The 27,322-nt window shown below is 34.8% G+C and overlaps 1 protein-coding gene and 1 non-coding gene across 2 annotated transcripts in view; both read left to right on the forward strand.

Annotated features, from left to right (window-relative positions):
* FER (FER tyrosine kinase) overlaps nt 1-27,322 on the forward strand; it is a 430,623-nt gene that overhangs the window by 324,810 nt on the left and 78,491 nt on the right. The window contains exon 17 of the mRNA XM_049769126.1: nt 15,794-15,917. Within this exon, the coding sequence (XP_049625083.1) occupies nt 15,794-15,917 (124 nt within the window). The remainder of the gene's footprint in view (nt 1-15,793; nt 15,918-27,322) is intronic.
* On the forward strand, nt 8,127-8,259 carry LOC126002644 (small nucleolar RNA SNORA51). Its single transcript, XR_007493325.1, has one exon. It is a non-coding gene; the product is annotated as a small nucleolar RNA SNORA51 (small nucleolar RNA).

Here is a 27,322-nt window from a genome sequence, read left to right on the forward strand (position 1 = left end):
CATACCTCATAATTTCTCTTAGATGTTTGATAAAATAATGTAGACTAAGCATTTGGCATACTTTTCTGAAACAGTCTTATTTGAAACTGAAATTATATTTAAAATGTTCAATATCTTATTACATATTTTAAAAATCTTCATACAACTTTGTATTATTTTGTTCCACTGCTCTAGGATTACAATTTTTTTGTATGTTTTTGGGTCACACCCAGCATCGTTCAGGGGTTATTCCTGGCTCTACCCTCAGAAATCACTCCTGGCAGGCTCAGGGGACCATCTGGGATGCTGGGATAGAACCACTATCCTTTTGCAAGCAAGGCAAACGCCTGACCTTCATGCTATATCTCTTGGTTCTACAAGAAAAAATTTTATCTTATTATTTATATAGTATATATTATGCCTTTTAATTCTTCCAATTTTTTGTAAAATGTTGAAAAGTAGTAAAGTCACACTACTGTTGATTTCCTGACAGATCTCTACCTTAAATCAAGACTTTATGGCTATAATTGTTCATCAGGTTCACTTACTATACATAATTCTATTTAATTCACCTTATCTCCATTTTAACCCAATGAACATAATTATCTATTTCTTTATATTATAAAAATTTCTCTTATGATTTTTTCAGAAATAATGTTGTGTACACATGCCATTCACATACAAACCCTGCCACAGTTTCAGTACACACGAATAATCATATAACCATATTAATTGCTTTTTGTAATTTGAAGACTCCATTAAGTTTATCAGATGAAGAGCAGTTAGTATCAATTAACTTGTGCATTTGCTATTTAAAATGTATATTATCTTAGAATTTCTATTAACCCTTTATATTCTTGCACTTGATATTATTTACTTCAGATTTTTATGGCCTGCTGGACTAGGAAATTGCAGTAAATGTTTTTGTGTAATTTGATTCTGAAATTCTGTTCAAAAAAGAAAGGTGTAAGGTGTAGTCTTCCTTTGATCTCTTGCTTTGCTTTGCTTTGCTTTCCTTTTTTTGTTTGTTTGTTTTTGGTTTTTTGGGTCACACCCCACGGTGCTCAGAAGTCACTCCTGGCAGGCTCAGAGAACTATATAGGATGCCAGGATTCAAAACAGGGTCTGTCCTGTGTTGGCGAAGTGCAAGGCAAAAGCCTTATCTCTGTGCTATCACTCTGGCCTGCTCTCTTGCTTTCTTTCTTTTTTTTTTTTTGTTTTGTTTTTTTCGGCCACACCCATTTGATGCTCAAGGGTTACTCCTGGCTAAGCGCTCAGAAATTGCTCCTGGCTTGGGGGGACCATATGGGACGCCAGGGGATCGAACAGTGGTCCTTTCTTGGCTAGCGCTTGCAAGGCAGACACCTTACCTCTAGCGCCACCTCACAGGCCCCAACTTTCTTACTTTTACTTAATATGCTAAGAATTCCATGCCCTGACCTGTATTTACCAGGAATATATTGTATAATATATTGTAGTGAGCAGCTTTGTTTTAGTTTAGCTTTAGTTTGGGGTTTAATACCCAGCATTGCTCAGGGATACTCTTGTCCTTATGTTAGGAGATTATCCCAGTGTTTCTCAGAGAGCCATGTGGTTCCAGGGATCAATCCTTGACCTGCTGACAATAAACAGATAAATCAGTGTTTTTGTGGTCCTTGGATACATAATGGTGGAATTTCTGGATTATATACCAATTCTATTAATTTCTTGAGAGTTCTTACATATTATTTTTTGTAGAGGCTAACCCATATATCCTTACTATCATATAATGAGGCTAGATTTAGAAAAGAAAAATATGTTCCATTGAGTGTATTTTTTGTTGTGCAAGTTTAAACATGTCTATAAATATGTTGAACAGCATTGTGCAATTTACAGTTTTATTGTGTGCATTCAAGATTATAGGTAGTAGCAATGTACAGTACATAAATATTTATTAAAATGTTTGGCAAAATTGTAGCTAAGACTCCTGACTTAGTCTAGTAAGTTAAAAGTACTACAAAAAATACTGCAAAAAGTACTAAAAAGTACTTTTTTTTCTATAAGCATCAGAAGTATGTTTATACTTCTATAAGCATACCTGCTATAGAGTTAGGGTCTTAAAGATCATCTACAAGGGAAAATGTAAAAGACTCCTAGTATTAGGCAGTGTTAGTGTAGGTATGACATAGGTATGACAGAGCCTCATCTGAAAAGATAATGTCAGGAATGAAGTCAAATTGGGAAAACCACACACTCAGCTTTCATTTGGCCAACTTGAATCCCATTATATCGGTTAGCAAGCTATTGAGGTAAGTGCTTCTTTAAAACGAAGGAAATGCAATCAGGATTTCTATGAATGTTTAATAAAAGCCTCCATCACCTAGATTGACAAGTAGAGCATTCTCTTGCCTGATCTTCTTTGTACGATCTATCTTTGCTGTGTAACAATATACTCTAGTGTCAGACTTCTAATGGTATTCCCCGCTTTGTTGTTCTCATTGATCCTTTTTTCACTATCTTGGCTTATCTCTTGTTTCCAGTTTTTATTTAGTGGAATAAATTGAATCAGTATTCAGTATATGATAAAAATGGAAAAAAAGTTCCTCATTTTTATTGGGTTTCTAACCATATTAATTCATAACTGCAGGTTAAAGAACACGCGTGATTTTTTTTTATTTTTTTTTATTTTGGGGTCACACCCGACTGTGCTCAGGGGTTACTCCTGGCTCTACGCTCAGAAATCGCTCCTGGCAGGCTCAAGGGACCATATGGGATGCTGGGATTCGAACCACTGTCCTTCTGCATACAAGGCAAAGGCCCTACCTGCATACTATCTCTCCAGCCCAATGTTTTTTAAATAAAAGCTTTGAACTGTGACTTAAGGAAGCCTAAAATTTTATCATTGTTTTGGTTACTGCCCTAGTTTTATATATAGGTTAACATGTGGAAACAAGCTTACAAGCCACAAATTAATATCATAAATACAAGAGTAATAAATTACATGTTTTATACATCCCTAGGGACTTTTATCATTTAATTTAATGAACTTTGAAATTATAAAAAGATAAATTAAGATACTGACATAATTTAATGATGAGCAGTCTTTAGTTATATCGCCTTCATAATCCCTTTTTTCCAACAACAAATTGATAGTTTAATATTCTTGTTTACATAATGATTTCTCTTGAGTTTATGCTTAATGTGATCAGTTCTTTAGAATCCCATTAATATTGAAAGAACAAGTAAGATCAAATATCCACTTTATGAAGTAATAGAAACCTTAGAGAAAGAGCTGCCAAAACTTGAGTCTATTTTCTCTAACTATTGAGTGCAAACAATAACTAGAACTTTTATTTATTTCTATTAGATCTGGAATTTAACATGTATTTTTAACTAATCATGTAATATTCTGATATAGGTACTATTTTATCCACTAGATATCATCAGAATGCTAATATTGAGATGTATTATGGAGATTTTATTTGATTGCTTACCTAAAACATGTAGCAGGAAAATACTCTTCATTGATTCAGTCACTGAAAACTCGTCTTTTTGTGATCACTTTCTGTGATCATATTATGTGCCTTCATTATTTTCCACTTTCTGTAACTATATCTTCATGATCAATGTACATCAGTGATATGTGCTCTTTTTTATTTTTGGTTTCTGGGTCATACCTAACAACACTCAGGGGTTGCTCCTGGTTCTATTCTCAGAAATCGCTCCTAGCAGGCTCAGGGGACCATATGAGATGCCAGGATTTGAACCACCGTCCTTCTGCATGCAAGGCAAATACATTACCTCCATACTATCTCTCTGGCCCATATGCTCTTTTCTATATTTTGTACTGCAGAGAAAATTTCTTTCCTGATACTTTTTTACCAAAATCAAAGTTTCTTTCATTCTTTTTGCATTTTCTGTGTCAGTATTCTGAAGAAAGCTATTGCCTATCCCTGAATAACTTGGGTAAGTTACTAGACTTCAGTTTGGATTAAACCAACCTAGAACCACTTGTTTTCATAGTGAAGTGAAAGCTTTTTCAACTGGGATTTCTGTCTTCTTTAGATATTTTATGTCAATAAAGGAGATGGATATTAAGAAATAAACAGCAATTCCTACACGAACGCTTTCTTATTATAAAATAACATAAACAGGGTGTGGATTAAAGTACAGCAGGAAGGGCACTTGCCTTGCACACAGTTAGCCAGAGTTGTATTTCTGGTTTCCTACATGGTGCTCCAAGCCCAGTATGAATTTGGAGTCATATCTCAGCTCCACAAGCTATGACCCAAAAAATAAAAAATAACATCAATGTTATTGCAAGCAATGTGATTATATGTGTTATGTGCGAGGTACATGCCTAGAGACATATCTTATCATTTTATTTAGTTCGTTTTGTGGCCATACCTGGCAGTACTCACGACTTACTCCTGGGTCTATACTGGGGGATCACTCCTTGTGGGACTCAGGGGGCCATATAAGGTACTGGGGATTGGACCCTAGTTGGCTACTTGCAAGGTAAACTTTCTACCCACTTTTTTATCTCTTCATCCTACATAGGGGTGTATTTTAGATCTCAAATCCATTTTGAGAACAAAGTAACTATTTCTTTAGAGTTCATATAAATTACGAAGTTTACCAAAGACCACTTAGTTATTAAAGCTAGATCAGTCTTTCTTCATATTTAGGTTATTTTCTTCATGTTATGCTCACGTTTCCATTAAACCAAACCTGAAAGAAAACATTAATTTTTTCATCACTGTTAAATAATTCTAGAAAGTAATATATCTTATCTTGGTTTTAGTTCCATTCTACCCAGACAGAAATGTCATATCAAAGTAGAATTATAATAGGAAACTTATTAACTTATTTTGTTCTCTTTGAGCACCAAGATCCCTAATTTAATATTATTAATTTAATATTAATAACTTTAATATTAAAGTCATATCAAGGACTTTAAGCTGTATGTACACATATATATTTGTAAATTTAATCATATATCTGCCAAGTACATGATTATTGTGTATAGCATACTTCTAAGTGGCTCTTTAAATTAATACTTAATAAAATTACAAGGCAATTAAAAGAAGAAAGTCATATATTTTATGTAACTTCACATTGAATATTTAAGATTTTGGGGCCACACTGAGTGACTCTCAGGGGTTACTCCTAGCTATGTGCTCAGAAATTGCTTCTAACTTAGGGGATCATAAGGGATGCTGGAGATTGAACCCAGGTCCATCCAGGATCAGCCATGTGCAAGGCAAAAACCCTACCGCTGTGATATCACTTCTGCCCCAAGAATATTTTATTGATTGGTGTTCCATTCTTCAATGATTTACATAATGATAATTATCAATGTTGTGCCCATGGGAATGTTTCTGTACCAGTCTGAATTGGTTTTTTTGTTTGTGTGTTTAAGTATAATAACTTTAGTTCTGTGTGCTATACTCTGGAGAGTATTGCTTCAGGATTTTTTATACTTGTTCTTGTCCCAGGTTACAGCTAGTTCTAGTTCTGTACGTAATCTTAATTAGTTCTTATTAAAGGCCTCACTTCCCTACAGCATCTTTGATAAACTCAACAGAAGCAACATAAGAATCATTGTAGTCCTAGAGGCCCAGGAAGGGGATCCCCAGGAAGAAGGAACAGGCAAAGACATCATCACATAGAAGCTCCCAGAACTAAAGATTGCATGCAATCAAATCCTGCATTCCCGAAGAGTACCAGCTAAAAGAGACCCAAAGAAAAACACCCCAAGACACAGCCTGGTCACAATGATGAATTCCACAGATAGAGATAGAATACTGAAGGCAGCAAGATCAACATGGGAAATTACATTCAAAGGAGCATCAAACTACTAACACTACTAAACATATATGCATTCAATGAGAGACCAGCAAAATATCTAATACAATTATTGACAAATTTGAAAGAGGACATCAGTAATAACACAATAATTTTGGAAGACCTCAACATGGCCCTGTCAACACTTGATAGGTCAACCAGACTGAAACCCAACAAAAATATACTAGCCTTGAAAAGAGAAATGGAAGATAGAGGCCTAGTAGATATATATAGGACACTCCATCCTCAGAAACCTGGATACACAGTCTTCTCCAATGTACATGAGTCATTCTCCAGGATAGACCACATGCTAACACATAAAACATACCTCCATAAAATCAAGAGCATAGAAATTTTGCAGGCTACCTTCGCTGACCACAGGCTGTGAAATTACATGTGAGCTACAAAGGGACACAGAAGAAAAACTTTAGCTATTGGATATTAAACAGCCTATTACTGAAATGAAATCAAAGAGGAAAGCTTAATTTTCCTGCAAACAAATGACAATGAAGACACAAACTATCAGAATCTATAGGACACAGCAAAAGTGGTACTGAAACAAAAATTTATAGCTTTGCAAGCACACATCAGGAAGGAAGAGGGGCATACCAAAATAGTTTAATAATGCAGCTTATAAAATTAAAAAAAATAATCAACAAAAGGAATCAAAAATAGGTATACAGAAGGAAATTTCAAAGCTTACAGTGGAAATCAATGAAGTGGAAACCCAAAATTGATCCAAAAGAGCAATGAAAGCAAAAGATGGTTCTTTGAAGAAAAAAACAAGATGGATAAACCATTGGCAAAACTAACAATGAATGAAAGACAGAGAAACTTGATAACCCATATCAGAAATGAAAAAGTGTTGGGGCCGGAGAGATAACATGGAGGTAATGTGTTTGCCTTGCATGCAGAAGGACTGTGGTTCCAATCCCGGCATCCTGTACATATGGTTCCCCAAGCCTGCCAGGAGCGATTTCTGAGCATAGAGCCAGAGCAATGAGCTCTGCCTGAGCGCTGCTGGGTGTGACCTAATAATAAAAAAGAAAAAAGAAAAGGGGGAGATCACTACAGAAATTGCAGAGATTCAAAGGGTAATCACAGACTATGTTGAGAAATTCTATGCCACTAAACATGAGAACCTTAAAGAAATGGATAAATTCTTGGACTCTTATAACCTCCATGGTTGAATAAGGAGGATATAGCATATTTAAACATCCCCATCACTATTACGGAAATTAAAATGGTAATCAAATGTCTGCCCCAAAACAAAAGCCCAGGCCCTGATGGATTTACTAATGAATTATTTCAAAGCTTTCAAGAGGAATTACTACCAATCCTGCTAGGTTCTTCCATGAAATTGAAAAAACAGGAACACTTTCAAATAGCTTTTATGAAGCCAACATCACCCTGATACCAAAACCAGACAGAGATGCTGCCAAAAAAAGAATTATTATAGGCCAGTATTCCTGATGACCCCAGATGCACAGATTCTCAACAAAATCCTGGTGAATAGGTTCCAATGCCTCATCAAGAAGATCATTCACTATTGAAAAAACAGGAACACTTCCAAAAAGCTTTTTTGAAGCCAACATCACCGTGATAACAAAACCACACAGAGATGCTGCCAAAAAAGAAAATTATAGGCCAATATCCCTGATGAACACAGATTCAAAGATCCTCAACAAAATCCTGGCGAATAATTTTTCAGTACCCATCAAGAAGATCATTCACTATGATCAAGCAGGTTTCATCACAGGAATGCAAGGATGGTTTAACATCCATAAATCTATCAACATAATGCACAACATCAACAACAAGAAAAATAAGAAAAGCACATGATCATATCAATAGACTGGGAGAAAGCATTTGAGAAAGTCCAACACTCATTCTTGATAAATCTCTCAGGAATGAAAGAAACTTTCTCAATCTAGTCAAGGTCATCTACCACAAGCCAGTGGAAAATATTATCCTCAATGGAGAAAAACTAAAAGGCTTCCCTCTAAAATTCTGGTACAAGACAAGGCTGTCGTCTCTCGCCACTCGTATTCAACATAGTACTGGAAGTACTTGCTATAGTGATTAGGCAAGAAAAGGATATCAAGGGAATCCAGATAGGAAATGAAGAAGTCAAGCTCTCCTGTTTGCAGATGACATGATACTCTACCTAGAAAACCCTAAAGGAAATCTGTCTGTAGTACAGGCCAGTGTGGGGTGGGGAGGAAGGACACTTGGGATATTGGTGATGGGAATGTTGTACTGGTGAAGGGTTTATATATATAAATATATATATATAAATCAAAAAAAAAGAGAAAAGATAAGGCCTCCCAATACTTACCACAGGCTATGTTCTTTACACTGACTTTATAGAAAGAGGAAGTACAGTAAATGCTCCCCATATACACCTCATACCAGGCCCTTTGCCTAGTTTGTATTGTGAATGGGGGCACAAAATTAAAAAAAGAAAACCCTAAAGACTCTACCAAAAAGCTTCTTGAGACAATAGATTCATATAGCAATGTGGCAGGCTACAAAATTAACAAGCATAAATCAGTGGCCTTTTTGTACATCAATAAAGATAGGGAAGAATGGACTTTATGAAAACAACCCAATCCACATTACTGTCACATAAACTCAAATATTTTGGAGTCAACTTGACCAAAGATGTTAAGGACCTGTACAAATAATAACTATTATTCACACTGGTGGGAATGCTGTCTTGTCCAACCTTTATGGAAAGCGATATGAAGATTCCTCCAAAGCCTGGAAATTGAGCTCCAATATGATCCAGCTATACCACTCCTAGGGATGTACCCTAGGAACTTAAAAATACTATACAAAAATCACTTCCTCACACCTATATTTATTGCAGCACTATTTACCATAGCCAGACTCTGGAAACAACCAATATGCCCTTCAACAGATGAATGGCTAAAGAAAAGGTGGTACATATACACAATGGAATATTATGCAATCGTCAGGAGAGGTGAAGTCATGAAATTTTCCTATACATAGATGTACAAATAATCTATTATGCTGAGTGAATTAAGCCAGAGGGAGATAGACGCAGCATAGTCTCATCTATGGGTTTTAAAAAAAATAAAAACATTTTTGCAATAATTCTTAGAAACAAAAGAAAGGAGGGCTGGAAGGTCCAGCTCACAACATGAAGCTCACCACAAAGAGTGGTGAGTGCTGTTAGAGAAGTAACTACATTGAGAACTATCATAGCAATGTGAATGAATGAGGGAAGCAGAAAGTCTGTCTAGAGAATAGGTGGGGGTGGGGTGGGGAGGAGGGAGATTAGGGACATTGATGATGGGAATGCTGCCCTGTGAAGGAAGGTGTTCTTACTTGAATGAAACACAACTGAAATCATATTTGTAATCAAGGTGTTTAAATAAAGATATTAATAATTTTGTGTTATCTTTTAGATGCAGTTCATAAGAGCTGCAATGCCATATTTTTCTACACATGAATTTAGCATTTAATAACATGAAAAGTGTAGTTCTTAAGAAAGTGAGCTCACAAACAATAAATGGAAAATGAAAGTGTGTTCATTGGCTAGTTATAAGAAGGAGAGGGGTTTGGAATGTGGCTCATTTGGTAGTTCTCTTGCCTTATGGATCTTAGGCCCTGTTACCCATAGAATCCATGAGGGAGTGTGGTCTCCTGCCGAAACAGGTAAATAGGATAATGTTCACTCATTCAGCCAGAACATTATCATGGCACCGCTGCTTCCTACTTAACTGTATGCACAATTTAGTACATTATTGTGGTTAATAAAATCACAGGACTGGACAACATATACTGACTTCTAACAGATTTTAGAGTCAGGCCAGGTAAGAGTAGGTAACGTAAAAAAAAAATCTATAAAAGAATATGTTCTTTAAAAGCAATAACAGGTTAAAACGTCCTGAGTGTGAATTTAGAATGGGAAGGAATTAATATCAGGATTCCACAGAACATTTAAGTTTCTTATTATATACTTTAACTTTACTATTTAAAAATATGTAGTTTCAAAAAAAATGTAGTTTCAAAAGTAAAATACATGTTCTGAGATAGATAATTTAAGAGTTCTACTGAATATCATCTATGTGAATGATCCATGTAATAAATTGAACTAAATATTGATTTGAAATCTATTTTAATAGGCTTTTTTAGTACTACAGAGTTGATAAGTAGATCATTTTGTTGTTTACAAAATATTTTCTTTGGACAATTTACCTTGATTGGAACTATTTTAATATTGTTGCTAAGCAATTGAATATATTTTGTATTCTTGCTAAAATAATATATCAAGTTAAATTTTGTGATATTAACATATTAAGTCTGTCTTACATATTTTTATAAATGATCTACACATGTTTGTGTGACATGTGATTTATGGATAAGGGAAAATGATTTAGATGAAAAAAGAACATTAAAAGGTAGATAGGTTTTTATTTTATAAGTATTCTAATTCAAGAAAAATATGTAAGTCTTCGCCTCTAGAAGTTTTTTATTTAAGTTAGCCTTAAATAGAAAGCATATAAAGAAGTGAAATGCAGTTTCTGCTTTCAGAATTCTGGCTTCTAAAGTCTGTTACCTGATAGAAAGAGAAAATACTAGTATACTAATAGGTGTTTCCAGACTGTTTTATAGTACATTCATTCTAATCTAATCTAAAATTCATGCTTTTGAGATATCTATACTATCAAAAATAACCAAATCATAACTTTTAATGAATAATTCAAGTTCAGAAGAATGCTGTTTAACATGGTAGTCACTGCCAATATGTGGCTTTTAAGCTCTTGACATGTAGCTAGTTTTTCTTAAACATTGAATTTTATTTCATTTATTTAACTTGAAGTTGTGGGAGATTAAACCCCTCCCCCAAACTTCATATGTGTGAGGCAAGTGCTCTACCACTGAATTACATCATTCCTGGAGCCATATTGCCAAGCAGACTTGGGAAATATCTCAACAGCCTATAGCAGTGGTCCGCAAGCCTGGGCTCCTGAACCACCTGTGGCTCTTTACACTTTTTAATGTGGCTCTTCTGTGTGCCAGACAGCTGCTCCAGGAGTCAGGACTCTCTGCTCCTAGCCTCTGTCAGTTCATACCCTGTGTGCAGCCCCAGCAGTGGCTCCAAGAGTAATATGATACCTAGTATCAACCCCAAACAAAGGTGTTCCCTCAAGGTCATCCTTTCTTAAACCTCTTCCTTTGATATGTAAAAGCCCACTGAATATGTACTTTTGTCTCTTTCTCTTGACCTGAAGCCTCCTGGTATTGGGAATTGGTTTAAATAAAGAAAGAGGTGTTCTAGCTTTTTGGGCTTGAGGCAGAGAGTACTAGGTAAAAGGCCATGGAAACCTGATCATCCTTTCCTAGCTATCTTGGTTTATAATTTCTTTTCTGCTACCCTGCTTCTTCAGACCAGGTTGGGTGGGGTTTAGAAATACAGTGCCTGGAGTGATCTTAAAAGACATATTTTATTTTGCACAAGAGTGGGCATCTTCCATGAAGGAATTCTCAACCCAGAGTTTTCTTTTCTGTGGATTCTCATGTTCAGAGTACTCATGATTAAAGATGTGAGGTAATGCCCTAAAATGCTATTTTTCATATTGATTATGACTTTCTGCATAATATAAGTGGCAATCAGAAAATTTTTTGCAACAGTGGAAACATTTCAATATCTCCTCAGAAACAGCTATCCCAGAATCAGATTCTTTTTTGAGCATATCCATCTTATGTCTCACTGTAAAAACTACTTGTGAAACTCCCCTGCAGAGTATGTCTGCCAAATACACAAGCTTAGCTACCCATTCCTTGTCCAACTGGGGCTGTACAAAGTCAGAGTTCTGCTCTCACAGGAACTGCACTACTTCTTCCCTCTTGCCAACAAGGTGAGAGAGCACCCTTCCCCTGAACAGCCACTTCACTTCCTCATGGAGAAGATGCTAGTAGTGGGCATCCACACTCTCACCCAGGGTGGTGAATAGCCTGGGTTTGATCACAATTGTGAATTTCACAAATTACCTTTACTGTGTCATCTGTCACAGAGTTTAGTTCAACAGGGAGTTTTTTTTAATTCAGTCTATTATACAATGCGTGGATACAATGTACGGGTGTGCAACTTCTGTTTTTTGTGACTACACAAAAACACTGAGCCATGCACAGTGCATCATCTATACATACATCAACACATCAGATTCTTATTCTGAGTGAAATGAGTGAGAAGGAAAGGTGTAGACACAGAATAATCATTTGTGGCATATAAGAATAATAAATGGCAATATGGTAATAATATCTAGTGAAAATAGGGATGAGGGACAGGAGGACTAGTTAATGATAGGAAGCTTGCCATAAAAAGTGGTGAGTTCAGTAAGAATAGAGAAAGGTACATTATGACATTGATGGTTAGAACTTATCACTCTGGACAAGAACTGGATGCTGAAAATGGATAAGTGGCATGCATGGTACCCTTTAATTTACAATATTGCAAACCACGGTGTCATAGAGGAAATTTTGCAAACCTCAGTGTCATAAAAGAAAAGAGAGCTAGAGAGAAAATAGCAAAATGCCTGCCCTTGACATAGGCAGAGGAGGGTGAAGGGGAAGGAAACAAGGGACAATGGTGGTGGGGAAAGTGCACTGGTGAAGGTTGATGTACATTCTATGATTGAAACTCAAGTATGGATAATTTTCTAACAAATATGCTTAAATAAAAATTATTTTTAAAATGTTTCAGGCACTCTATCATAATTCCTTTATAATATGATATCATATGCCTTTAACAAAGTGCTGTTTTTGTGTGTATTTTAGTTTGGTTTATTGCAGCACACACTAAAGTGTCAATAATCTTTTTTTTCCTTTCAGTGAAATCACTACTTTTCTCTGGAATACTGTTATTGCTTTTAAAGATTGTTAAAAAGGTTTTTCTCTTTTACCTATTTCATCTCCATATTGTAGGGTTTCAAATTTTTAGCACACTTTGGTTATCAAGAGTAAACATTTTGAAGCATTTTGCTTCCTTATTATCAGAAATCAAAGCATATTTCCTCGAGAAGGATGTTCACTATCCAGAATTAACAAACGATCAGTGGATTCAAAACTCTATTTCATGGTGGATGTTACTTCATATCTAAATCAGCTTAATCATAAACAAAGGGGAAAAGAAACACAATTTTTTCGATGTTAGAAGAAGTTATTTTGTTTGAAAACAAATGATCTGTTTCTGTTCATGATATTGACAGAGAAACTTTGATTCACTTTCCAAGCCTGTTGAAACATCGCCAAGAAAATAATTCTGACATTGACATTACCTATTTTAAAACAGCACTTTTGTTGTTTTTTTTTGTTGTTGTTGTTGTTTTTGTTTTTGGGCTACACCCGGTAATGCTCAGGGGTTACTCCTGGCTATGCGCTCAGAAGTCGCTCCTGGCTTGGGGGACCATACGGGACGCCAGGGGATCGAACCGCGGTCCATCCTAGGCTAGCTCAGGCAAGGCAGGCACCTTATCTCTAGCGCCACCGCCCGGCCCCTAAAACAGCACTTTTAAACATGAGGGAAGCTTTTCTCAAGAGGTCTCAGGACTTCTGAAACAGCAAAGTGACCTTGGCCTTTGTTAAAAAACCTCTGGATGCCACTGTAACGGAATTAAATTTTTCTCCCTTTAATATCGACATTGACAACTTTGAAATGCAATTGCTGGATTTAAAAATCAAAGAACTGTGGAGCTCAAAATTTGAACGTCTTAGTGCTAATTTAGGAAGATTGGAGAAAAACAAATGTGAACTTAGTTCACAGCACAAGTGGTCTGCTTTGAAAGACCTGCAGAAGGAAGATATGTTGATTGTTAACACCTGGAATAGTATTCCTGACTTATATAATCAACTAAAAAAGCTAGCGTTTGCTGTTCTTTCTTTGTTCGGGTCTACATATTTATGCAAACAATCATTTTCAAGCATGAATCTTATCAAGAGTAAATTGAAAAATTGTCTCATCAATGAGAACCTGGAATCGTGCCTAAAATTAAAAACAATAACATACAAACCTGACTTACTCAAACTATCCAAGGAAATGCAAGGCCAATGTTCACATTAGTGTTTGTGACTTTGTCAGTCATTGTCAGGATGTAATTTTCTCCACATTGTAAGGCAAATTTTACGGAATTTAATGTTATTGATAAATAATATCATTGTAAGGTTTTTGTTTTATTAGTTGTGTTATTTGTATTATCCTGACCTATGTGAATACTTGCATGCGAATATTCTCAATAAAAACTTATTGAAACTAAAAACAGTGTACCATCCTATGTATTTTCGGTTTTAAAAATGTGGCTCTCAAAATAAAATTGAATCGTGATTTTGGCAAGATTTGGCTCAGTTGAAAAAAAAAGGTTGCCCACCACTGGCCTAGAGAGCAAACTTAATAGCGAGAAAATGGGAATCTGATTTGGTACCTTGTAGAATTAGACTAACATAGCAGTCTACACTTATTTAGTAGTTTTTTCAGGAAACTCCTGCATATGTATGAGGAAGGATGATGAGCATATGCTGTGGAGGAATATATAATAGACCAACATCACAGATACAGTGGATAGAAGAGAAACATTATCAAGGGTTTTGTTGTTGTTGCTGCTGCTGCTGTTACTGCTTTTAGCATAGTAGTGAGAAAAGAAAGATTCACAGTAAATAAAGGACAAAACTTCTATGTAATCTTCACTTACGAGCATTGTACAACCAGGGGTTTGGCCAGGGTAGATACTTATAAAGTCTGAATTGATACAATCAAAGGCAAAATACATAGTCTTCCTGAGAGGACTATCACATCCTCCAAAGAATGGAGAAAATCTGGGGGGAAATCTGTTTAAGCTCTCTCAACCCCAGAGAATTCTTTTAAGTTTAGTGGTAAAAGAAAAGGGGCACATGTTTTATAAAAGCTTTGATTACTGTTGTGATAAAGACCACTAAAAATATTAGAAATGACAGGAAACCAAGTTGGTACACATAAAACTTGTTCATTTCCTTAGATAAACAATCATGAAAGTAAATAAAAGAAATACCCATACTTACAATTGCATCTCAAAAGAGCCCCACATGGGCCAGAATGATAGTTCAGCAGGTAGAGTGCTTGTGTTTCATGTGCCTCATTAGAGTCTGATTCCTGGCATCAGACACAGTCCCCTGAGCCTCCCTGATTGTAGAGCCAAGAGCAAACCCTGAGCATAAATGGATTTGGCCTCAAAGCCAAAATTAAATATATGTATGTGTGTGTGGGCACTACATACAAAAACAATCCCTAAATTTTGTGAAAACTATGGTGGTTCCTGGAGGGAAAGGGCAGCAGCGATAGAGGAATCTTCCTGTGATGTCCTGACATGGAAACTGGTGATGGTTGTAATGAATCCTAATTACATGTAGAGGTATTAGGCTATATATATATCCATTACATTCTTTAATGTTACATTAATACATTAATACATAGTGATTTTAAAAGGAAGGCAATGGTATAGATTTATTTATAGACTTATTGATCAGATATCAAGTTTTTTTAAAATTTTCTAAAATTTTTATTTATAATGTATAATTGTGTAGATTTATATAAATTTTATAAGTAAATTTATATAAGTATATATAAAAATATAACATTTTATATTAGACTTATAAAATTATGTTATAACTATAATATTTTATATTAGAGGAATAAAATTTCTTGGAAAAATTTAGGTAGACAAATTTGTTAGAGATAGTCACATAATATTTATTTAGTTTTCATATTATGGAAGGTCTAAAAGTACTTAAACTATATATGTGAAAGCTTATAATTTCTTCTTTCTAGTAAAATGTGATCCTTTTTTAATTTTTTTTATCCTTACCTCAAAAATATATTTAAACAATAAGTATGCCATGCTGTTCCTTTTGCCACATGTTTCTAGCAGGCTCTATATGAGACTTTCATCATGTTTATGTATCATTGTTCATCTTTTCATTTCATTAGGAGGTGATTTTCTCTCTTTTCTGAGAAGAAAAAAGGATGAAATAAAACTCAAACAACTGGTGAAATTTTCATTAGATGCTGTGTCTGGTATGGAATATCTCGAGAGTAAAAATTGCATTCACCGGTAAGTAGAATTTTTTAAAGCACATTTTGGTTGTATGAATAGGCTTTTAGAGAACTAATTTTTTTGCTATAATGTAGAAATAAATTTTATTCATAAAACTGTAGGGGTTTTGCTTGTTTCCATATTTTATATAAAAGTATTCTAGGTATTTATATTTATTTATTTATCAGACTTGCTTCTTAAACTCTACCACAGAAGTAATAACATAACTGAATGTAAAGATTCTGAGCAATTTGGCAAAAGTAAAATGTTTGAGTGACTTACATGAGTCTGTAGCATTCCTGATAGTACGATTTCTTAGTCACTTCTTGGACAAAAGGGAGCTTGCCTGGGAAAAGCTTATGAAGCTCTTTGGTTTATAATAACTCTAGTTTTCTCTCTAGATACAGTTAAAAGATTTAGCCACTAGTTAGAATTTGTTTTATTATAATTATGACTAACAGTGTAACATGATACAATTAGTATCACAATTAGTCATCTCCGCAGCTAGTTTTATAGGCAAGTAAGGTGGTTTTATGTGCTACTCCAATACATTTTCCAAATCAATTGCATAAAGAAAAGAACAAGAAAGCAAAACATTTGATGGCAGTGCTTTGGTCAAGAATGACTAGCTATTTCAAAACCTATGTTACAGAATAACCAATTCATAAATGCAGCAGGTATCCCCACTGCGGAGGAAGAATCCGAAGGCCTGCATACATCTATTTTAAGCGCTCTTAGAATCTTCTAAGAACCCCACCCAGAGTTTAAGTCCTTTCAGCCTCAGTGGGGTTTTGATTGTGAGGGAGTCTTATCTGGGCGTCAGGCTGCCTGCATGAGATTTCTGAAGCTCTCTTAACTAAGCTAGTCTTGGCTATAGGAATCAGTTTAGAGAAATGTACTTGATCTAAACATGTATGAAAGTTAAAAAAAATTCAAATAGGAGTGTTAAATTGCTCTTAATGTTTTAGATTGTGGTTTTGGTGACTTGGAGCTGAGAGTATTCTTCACTGCTGTCGATAGAAATTCATAATACTATGCAGAATTGACGGGGGTTTTGCCAAATAATAACAAAGATATAAGTAAAATGAAGTGGGAAGTTGATGCAGAGTCATTGTACATGGTTGATTTTAATATGAGGCAAAATTTATCCTCATATTAAATTAATATTTTTCCTGAAGTATTTGATTTAAGATTCTAGTGCAGTGGTATAAAGTGTAGCTATACTAGAACAAATTTACTTTCATTACAAATATTCCTGGAATTTTATTGCAATAAACATTTTACTTATCCTCAAAAATTTCTTTACTGAGTACTCAGTTTTATTCTGGAATTAAAATTATAGCTTACATTTTAAATATGATTTAGTAGGGGCCAGTGCAGCGGTGCAAAACATACCGCATCTGCCTTGCACATGCTAGCTCAGGACTGACTGTGGTTCGATCCCCTTGTCCCATATGGTCACCCAAGCCAGAAGATATTTGTGAGTGCATAGCCAGAAAAAAACCTGAGCGTCACAGGGTGTGGCCAAAATTATGATTAATAGTTGCATATCCTTTAGTTATAAATTTTATAATTCATTAGATAATCGTTCTGACTATTAAGATAGAACAACTACTGCCATTATCTTTGTTTTATTTTGTATGAATAACAAATGACATAATAGATTTTGACAGGGATTCCTTTTGATCCTATCTGGGAAAGATTTTAATTTCTTCTTTTATAATAACTGTTTTCTTGAAAATGAACATTTTTTAAATAATTGTAAGTGTAATCCCCAGCACCAAAGTCTACCAGGGGTGACCCCTGAATTCAGAGTAAAGAGTAAGCCTCAGCACATCCATGTGTGTTCCCAAAACAAAAAATAGTCATATCAGCTAAATCATGCCATTCGAAATAAGAGATAGCAGGTATGTTTTAAATGTTTATCTTAGGAACCAGAGAGAAATTACTTGGCAAGTAGGATGTTTTTCTGGCATTAGGCCAGCTGGATTTAATGTTAGTACACTCCTTGGTACCCTGACCCTCAACAGCTGTGGCTCCAAAACAAACAAAAATTATCCCAATCGCCAGATCATAAAATTATATTTTGAAATGTTATTTTCTCATTGTGATCTTACACATTAAAAAACTTGAGTTTGAGTCCCAGTACCACAGATAATACCGCAAATCCTGCCAGAGTGATCCCTGGGAAGAGTAAAGAGTAAACACTGAGAACAGCCTGTTGTAGGGCAAAAACAAAACAAATATTATGGAAGTTATCCCTTCCTGATCACATATTTCACCATTTTCTGGTCATCTTTTTATTTTTAATTGAATCACCATGAGATAGAGTTTAAAAGTTGTTGATGGTTGATTTTGATACAAAATTCCTGCATTCATCCCTTGACCAGTGTTCATTTTCTGTCACCAGTGTTTCCAATTTTCCACCCACACCCACCCCAGTCTACATCTATACCATTCACTTTTCTCCCTCCCCTTTTCTCCTTTTAGGCACCATGGTTTGTAATACTGTTATTGAGATGGGTATCATACATAGCACTTTACTTTCCTTCAGCACTCAGTTCTTCTCCAAAGTGATCATTCCAGAATATTTATTTTATTATAGCAATTCCTTCTCTATCCCAACTGAACTCTCTCCAAACCCCCACCATTTGAGACAAGCTTCCTACCATAGACCAGTCTCATTTCTATTGTCTTTGGGTATAATTCTAATGTTATTTTTTTATAGTCTGCAAGTGAGTGTGATCATTTTATGTACCTTGCCTCTGATTTGTACTCAGCATGATATTCCCCATGTTCATTCATGTTTTAGCAAATTCCTGACTTCATTTTTCCTAGCAGTTTTGTAGTATTCCCCTGTATAAATATTCCATAGTTTCTTTATTCCCTCATCTGGTCTCAGGTACTTGGATTGTTTCCAGACTCTGGTTATTGTTAATAAATAGTGCTGGCAAAACGTCTATATTTTTCATGATGAGGTTTCCTAATTAAACCTCTTGTGAGTATCACTGAGAATACATAAAATAAATATGCTTTATTATCATCTTGTTGCAGCTAATAGTGATTTTCAGTGTCATGTTTTTTAGAAAAATTTCTGAATCAGTGACAAAATTTAGTGATCCATTATTTATATTTCCATGATATTGAGACAAACATTTAATACACAAGTTTCAAATTTATTCTCATACATGGCATAGGATATTTTCTTTTCATCTCTATTTCCATAAATACTTTTGTTTTGACATGGACATTACTTACTAACCATATTCTAGCAATAACATAGCTTTTTTTCTACCTAGTTTCCCTTGACTTCTTAACGATATGCTATTCTCTGTTTTCTTTGTACATCATGAATACTGACTGAATTTGTATTTCTTTGTTTCTAGCCTTTGGAAACTTACACAAATACACTTTTGAGAACCTGACTTATACATGACATTATATTGAGAGAATAAGTCATTCTTTGCACTGAATTTTTTATAGATGTAAATTGTTCTCATATTTCTTTCTGTGGAAACATTTCTTTTTTTGTTTTCTTTTGTTTTCTTTAGTTTTTCGGGTCATACCCATTTGATGCTCAGTGGTTACTCCTGGCTAAGCGCTCAGAAATTGCCCCTGGCTTGGGGGGACCATATGGGACGCTGGGGGATCGAACCGCAGTCACGATCTTTCCTTGGCTAGCGCTTGCAAGCGCTACCTTACCTCTAGCACCACCTCGCTGGCCCCCCTGTGGAAACATTTCTATGGTAGTAGTCATAATTGCAATTGAGTTAGTTGATTTATAGCTATGTATATAGTAATTGCAATTTATGTGCTCTTATGTTTATAGAATATACATGTAAAGCCCATATTTTTGAAAAATAATTAAAATAACCTAAAATGTGATCAAATTTTTCTTTCGTTTTTCAAGTTATAAATGCATCCATTTCCATTTTATATCAAAGATATTTCTCATATATACGTGTACATTTACGAACTATAAATCAAAGTACCAATTTTTATTGTTTTAAATCTATAGGAACTTCTTAGTTTTATCTCTTTTTTATTCTTTGTCTTACTCATTATATGTCACTGGAATTTCATACTTGAAAATATTTAGAATTAGCTATCCTCAAAATAGTCTCCTAACTTTTGAGAGATAAGTTTTTAACTTTTGTTATTTTAATTATTTTAAGGTAGCAGATATAATATATCATTACAGAAAAAGTTTGACAGCTATAAAATGAAAGCTATAAAAAGAAAACAAGTAATTGCTTTTAAAAAACCTGCTTTTGTAAAATGTACTTGAATTTTCTTTTAAGAGATTTCTCTTGACACTTGGTAAATTTCCATCTTAAATTATTTCTTGTTATAATGAGAATTACTAGTTATTTTGCATTTCACTTTTACAGTCTATTGTATTTTCTTTATGATTATTCTATAGATAATGTGAAATTTCTTTGTATTTTATATAGTATGTCAAGTACATTGATAAAGTTTGGGGGTCTCTATTTTTATTTACAATACAGAGCAATTGTACAGCAGGTAAGTTGGGTCTTGCACACTGCTGATCTGAGTTTACTCTCCTGTACCCAATATGATCCCTCAAGAGTGCCTGAAGTGATCCCTTAAAGCAGATGTAGAATTAAGCCCTAAATACTATTGAGTTGTAAACCCAACAAAATACTTAATATAGCTAATTGTTACTGTTAGAATACTATGAAACTTGACTTTTATTTTTAATTTAAGTACATTGGTGTAGATCTAGAGCAGTATTATTCAACATTATTATTATTATTATTATTATAGTATTCAAAGTAGATAACACTTCAAAGTGGGGATTGGCATCAAAAGAAGTGTAGTAGTGGCTTCAAGTATCACTGGGATTCACTTTTTGTGTTTGCTTAAAGGAGGGAAATTTCTATATGGGGTGGAGGAGGACCATAACTGATATCTGTTTTTGTTGTTCTTTAAGGAACTAGAGAGGTGATATAATGGATTAGGCTCTTGCTTTTCATGATTCTGACAAGGATTCAAACCCCAGTTCACCCCTGTGGTCTCCAAGCCCTCCCAGAAACCCTGATTACAAATAAAAAAATAAAAAAAATGAAAAGAGGAAGTTTGGATAGTAAGCTAAATAAATTGGGAGACCTCTGTTCTAGCATCTTCTTGTCAGATACCTCCATTGGATTCTACTGCTTTCCTTAGAAATACTCCTTTTCTGATCTTTTAGGAAATTCAGGACAGGAGGTCAGTTGGTAGATGGAGTGATGGCTCACCTTACATTCAGCATTTGGACTCTTTATGAGTAAAACCAGAAGAAGATGCTGAACCCTGTGAAATATAGTTTTATAAAGGTGTTTCTGTTGCCTTTTTAATGAGTAGTTGCTGAATGCAGCAATGCTTTGTTATTGCTTCTCCATTTAATTAGAGGTGGAAAATTTATTTTTCTATTTTTGTACACTATTGTTTAGATACCCCTTCTGCTTTATCTGTTAATTAAAAACACAAGATTAGCATATAAATGTGATCAATTCAGTTGACTAAGCATTTATACTGATTTTCTTGTTTCAGCATTTGATTACAATTTTGAGTATGTTAAGCTGTACTTTATTTTTAGCTCTTAAACAAATTTTGCTCTAGTACAGCAATGACTGCTCAATAACTTTAGTTTAGATATTTCTTTGGAGTAGGGTCCCATACATTGCTTAGGACTTCATTCCTCAACCTTTTTGTCTGTGGACTGAAACCTCAGTTAGTGATTTATGATCCAGAATTATAACCATGGAAGTACATCAGTGATTTTCAGCCTTTCTATACCTACCTATGCCTACACACTGGCGTCAGTTAAAGACTTAGGTAGGCTAGGGGCCACTGTTGGAAAAAAAATCTGCCACCAAGTCAGACTGTTAAATGCAAGGACTCAAAGATGCCATGATGCTGATACCTGGCTCATCATAGAAGTATTCAGGGCCCATCAGAACTCACTCAGAAATTCTTGGGGTACTCTGGTACCAGTAATCAAACTTGTATCAGCATCTTGAGCTTTAATCCCTGAATTATCTCCTCAGCTTGTCAGTAAATGTTTAAATTATATGGTTCTTTTCTACATTAACTTTTTGTGTTTTCATTAAAGTTTAGTGTTTGCCTACTAGTATGTGATTGGCATTCATTTTATTTAAGAGACTTTTTCTTAGTCACATGAATATTTTCAGTAATGGAAAAGATCTTTTATCTCTTAACTCCTGTTAAGAATTGGCATCTTAGCTTGTGTTAAAGTACCAAAGTATCTAACTTCCTCCTTGAAAACAAAAGTAAGAGATTTGGTATCAAGGGTCAGCAAACAGATGATTTATAGTTACAGATAGAAAAGTTTCCTCTTATATAAAACTCCATTCAGAAAATTGAAACTGTTCAATATACAGAATGAAGTCCTTTGAAATGAGGAGACCAAAAACAGGCAATTAAATTTGATACATTAAAGCTACTTTGCTATTTGATTATGACTTGTATGTTGAACATATATTACGTAGAAACTGAGGCTGCAGACCTAACGGGTAAGGTACTTGCCTTGCATGCACTCAGTTTGTCTTAATCCTGGTACTCCATGTGGTCCCTCATGCCCTCTCAAAAGTGATTCCCCTGAGCATCACTGAGTATGGCATATAACCTCCCACAAAAGAGAAAAAGTAAAAAAGGAACTATAAAAGAAAATTTACCTATTTATTTTTCCTATAATATTTTTTCCGGCTCCAGTAGATACATTTATAGTTTAGAAGGTCAAAAAACATTTTATGGTAAAGAATATAAAGTATTTGCTACCATTATTCTTTTAATGCCTATTGAATTATATAAAAACAAAACCTGCCTGTTAACTTGAGTAACAGGAGATTTATTGTAAAAGAATTATCACACAAAATTCATTGTCTAGAAGTTTAGACAGATGTGCATTAATGTAATAAGGAAATGGAGTCAGTTCCAGATACCCATACCAGAGCCTTTGTCTTTCCTCCTATATTTACTTGCTCTCATTATTTGTTCTTGTGCTGCTGTATTATTTAAGTACCTGCCCCTGTTTTAATCAACAGCATAGTTATATCATTTCTGATAGATAATTCTGATAATTTCTGATAGATATATCATTTCTGATAATGTACCAGCATTCTCCTCAGAGAGGTTTCTTGAACACTTATTATTTGGTATGTACCTCTGACATCTAAGCATTTAAGAATGATGTTATTTACCTTCATTTTATTCTAGAACAAGCTATATAACTTGTAAGAGGCTAAGTCAAACCTAGATCAAATTAATGGTAAAATCTGTGAAACTAAACAAAAGCATTAAAGCTAAAATTTTACTATTCCATCTTCCCTATTTTATTGCTTATGACCAACTAACTTTCTATTTTCTATGTCTTTCTGAAGCAAAAATTAAACCATGTAATGAATGCTGATTTTGAGGGATTGTTTATTGTAGAGATAAGACTCTTTTACTGTTCTTTGGGGGAGGGTAGGGGGTCACACTTGGCAGAGCTCAGGGGTTACTTCTGGCTCTATGCTCAGAAATTGCTCCTGGCAGGCTCTGGGGACCAGGATTCGAACCACCATTCTTCTACAGGCAAGGCAAACACCCTACCTTCATGCTATCTCTCTGGCCCCCTCTTTTACTGTTCTTATCTTTATCTCCTTTCCCACACAATTCCATAGTATAGGGCTGGCCAGTTGCCTCTGTCCTGCAATTGCTGTGTACGGCATCCTTGAATCCCAGCTCAGAACAATTCCATAAAGCAGCAAAGGATTAAGTTCCAAACAGTGAAGGTGGATTAATAATTATCTTATATATTTAGGAAACTGTGGATTTTTAAGTCAAATCTAGATGGAATATTTAGATTTTTCTAATTACTCTTGGTCCACTGGAAATTCTGGCCTGTGAACAGATCATTAGAACACTATTAACTTATATGTAGTGTTTAGAATAACTGCATGAAGAAATGCAATGGTCTAAATGGGAGTTGTCTTGAACACCCTTGATCCTAGAGTATAACAAGTAGAAGGAAAGAAACTGATTGGGGGAAGAGAAATACAAATATGCAAAGATGGGGTGCCAAGGGCCAAGCAATCTCTGGTGCATTGGTGGAGATTTAAAAAAAAAAAAAAGGACAGATTTAAATACCCAAGCCAAAGTAAACAAAAATGGAATCAAGAGACCTACCATCTAAACTTTAAATGTGTCTATTATACTGACATTTGGGAGGTGGGAAGGTAAAGGGTATGGGATGCACTCGGGGAACATTGATGAAAGAAGGTTGATATTGGTGGTGGGATTGGCATTGATTCATTATGTCTGAAACCCAATTATGAAAGACTTTGTAAATACATTAATTTTAATAAAAATAAAATAAAAAGAATACAGTTGACTTAGAAATGTACTTAACCTTCTGTTTTCCACGCTCTGTCCTCTGAGACTGGATTAGAGCAATCAACAGAGAACAGTAGTTGGTGCCATTTACTAGGCATTCATTTCTGTAGAGCTTTGATAGTGGAGATTTGCCCAGTTAAAAATTTTCCAGGGAAGGAGAATAGTACTGGAGTTAAAGAGTGTTCCTTGCATGCAGTCTACTGGGATTCTACACACACACACACACACACACACACCCGCCAGCAAATATGGTCCCCTAAACCCTGCTAGAAATGGTTCCTGGATCCAGAGTAATCCCTTTAAGATAGGTATACCAACATCAAAGCTAAAATACGTAAATGAATAATAAAATTTTCACTTATCAGGACAAAAGAAATTTTAGAAATAGTCCATTGGTTAGGCAAAATATTCTTTAAACTATAGTGGAAATATAAAAATAATAGGAAATTGCAAATAGTACAGACATACTTAAACCCTACGTAGGTAGTTTTTTTTTTTCATTTTTTATTTTATTAGAACACCATTTTCTAAAGTTGTTCATAGTTGAGTTTTATACATACAGTGGTCCCAGCACCAATCCCACCACCAGTGTTAACTTCCCACCACCAATGTTCCAATGTTCTCTGTTGTTTAGGTTTGTTTAGATCTCCTGATTTCAGTGTTGTTGAGTCTGTGGTTTGGATATTTAGGTGTCTCATTCCTTAACACCACTGATGTAATCTATGTCCCTTTGACACCTAAACCAACCCTACTATTTTTCATGTGTCTTTCTTTCCTTCTCCTCCAGTCTATTTCTTTCCTTCTCCCTTCTGTGGAGCCAGTGGTGATCTAGGTAATACTTGACTCTTTTAAACCATTGCATTCTTTCATCCAGTTATTCTAAATACCTCACATAAGTGATATCATTTTGTTTGTCCTTTTTCTGGTTCACTTCATTTAACATAGCATCTTCCAGTTCCATCCACGTTGTAGCAAATTGCCTAGGCAGATTTTAAGTGGCTTATTAATAAGTTACCTTTCTATCTCACACTTTTTTGAAATTCATTGATAATAACGGTTCCCTTATCCTGAGGCTGTTCAACTTAAAATTGTGAAAATAGCTCAAGCTATTTTTAGACCTCTTTATTAGTAAACTTTATTTTAGTACTCTGCCAGACAAGATTTAGTGGTGTTTTGACAGGAAAAACTTCTGTTCTTTCAGAAGGAATATAATTTTCAGCTTCCAGTGACTTTATAGGGTTTGTAATATTTTTCTTACATTTTGTGGTAACTATTTTTATAATCCATGATTATATAAAAATATCTTATTAAAATATTGCTATAAATCCTTTGCTTTTTTAATCCTTACTCAAGCCATTCTTTGCTGGTCTGTTCTATTCAAAAGATGCTGTTCTCAGAATTCTAAAACAAATACAAAACTCCCATTTAAGGCTATTTTATTTAAAATTAAATGAAGCACATATGAATGCAATTAGAATATAATCTTGACAATGATAATTATGAAAGAATTCAGATAAAGCCATCAAATGAAGAACAGTAGTGTTCTTCCTCTAGTAGGAAGAATCTATTCTTCTAAGCACTGAGGACTATGAAATTGGTGTCCTGAAGCGGTCACCACACCTCCAAAAATGTTCAACTTAAACTAGCTAGCAGATACCTGTGAGGTTATCTTTTTGGCTGGCTTTCTTTACGGATAGATGATGGTAATGTAATTCTACTAATTATAAATTAAGATTATAATGGAATTGTTTTTGCTATTGTTTTGGTAAAAGCTTTGACTTTTACTGTTGCTGCATATATTTTCTTTTCCCATTTTAAGGAGAAAGCACTGGAAGATGATCAAAAACTAAAATAACAGTATTAATATTTGTTTTATTTCTGTTTGCAAGTATAATTTAGTGTACACGATAAAAAGTATCAAAGAATGAATCACTCAATTATATAGTCTACCTATATATGATGAATTGAACCAATTTACCTCAAATTATTTGTTTAGGTTGCTGCATTTTTGCCTTTTCTGGAAACAAATGGATATTTATATCCTATCTTAACTGATGTCCTGATTGCAGATTGCCACACTATTTCAAGATAATTGTTACTGTTTCATTCACATAAAACATTTGCCTGGCATGCTGTTATTGGGATGTCAATCTTCCTAAGTAAAAACAAGTACATGGCTTAAGTAAAGACAAGTTGCACTTTTAAGAATACTATTATTTCTACTTCTTTGCCTTATGTAAATAAAAATTATTCAGAAGTACAGAGAAGAGTAAAGTGAAAGTGACAATTTATAAAAATTTATATAGAAATTAATAGGCTTTTTAAAACATCCAGAGAACAGGGCCAGATAGTACATGAAGAGGTCCTCGAGGGCTGCTTCCTGACTCTGTGCTCAGGAAACATAAGGGAGCTGGGCATCAAACCCAGGTTGACCATGTGCAAAGCAAGTGCCCTACTAGCTGTATTATCACTCCAACTTCAGTTTATTGGGTTTTGTTTTGGGTTTTGTTTTGGGGGGGGTTGGTTTTTGGGTTTTGCGTCACACCCAGTGACGCTCAGGGCTTACTCCTGGCTATGTCCTGGCTATGCACTCAGAAATCTCTCCTGGCTTGGGGGACCATATGGGACGATGGGAGATTGAACTGCAGTTTGTCCTAGGGTTAGCATGTGCAAAGCAAACACCCTATTGCTTGCGCCACCGCTACAGCCCCAACTTCAGGTATTTTAAATGGATTTTTTTCGTACCTTTCCTAAGAGATGCAGCCTTCTAATAAGATCTCAGATAAGGGACATCGAATTCATTACTTAAACTTCTTTGGAAGAAAAAGTATTTAATAACATAAAAATGCAAGATTAGAAACAGCAGCTTTTCTTTCAAGACAGAAGTTGACTGCTAATCAGAAGGAAGTTTTAAAGCAATAATGTTTTTATTTCTTTAATCAATTTTTCTGTCCCCAAGGTCCTAGAAAAAGACATTAGAGAAAGACTAAATTATTGGATGTACTTTTTACTCTTATATACAATAG

The sequence above is a fragment of the Suncus etruscus genome, chromosome 2 (assembly GCF_024139225.1).
Source record: "Suncus etruscus isolate mSunEtr1 chromosome 2, mSunEtr1.pri.cur, whole genome shotgun sequence".
In the NCBI taxonomy this organism is placed as follows: Eukaryota; Metazoa; Chordata; class Mammalia; order Eulipotyphla; family Soricidae; genus Suncus; species Suncus etruscus.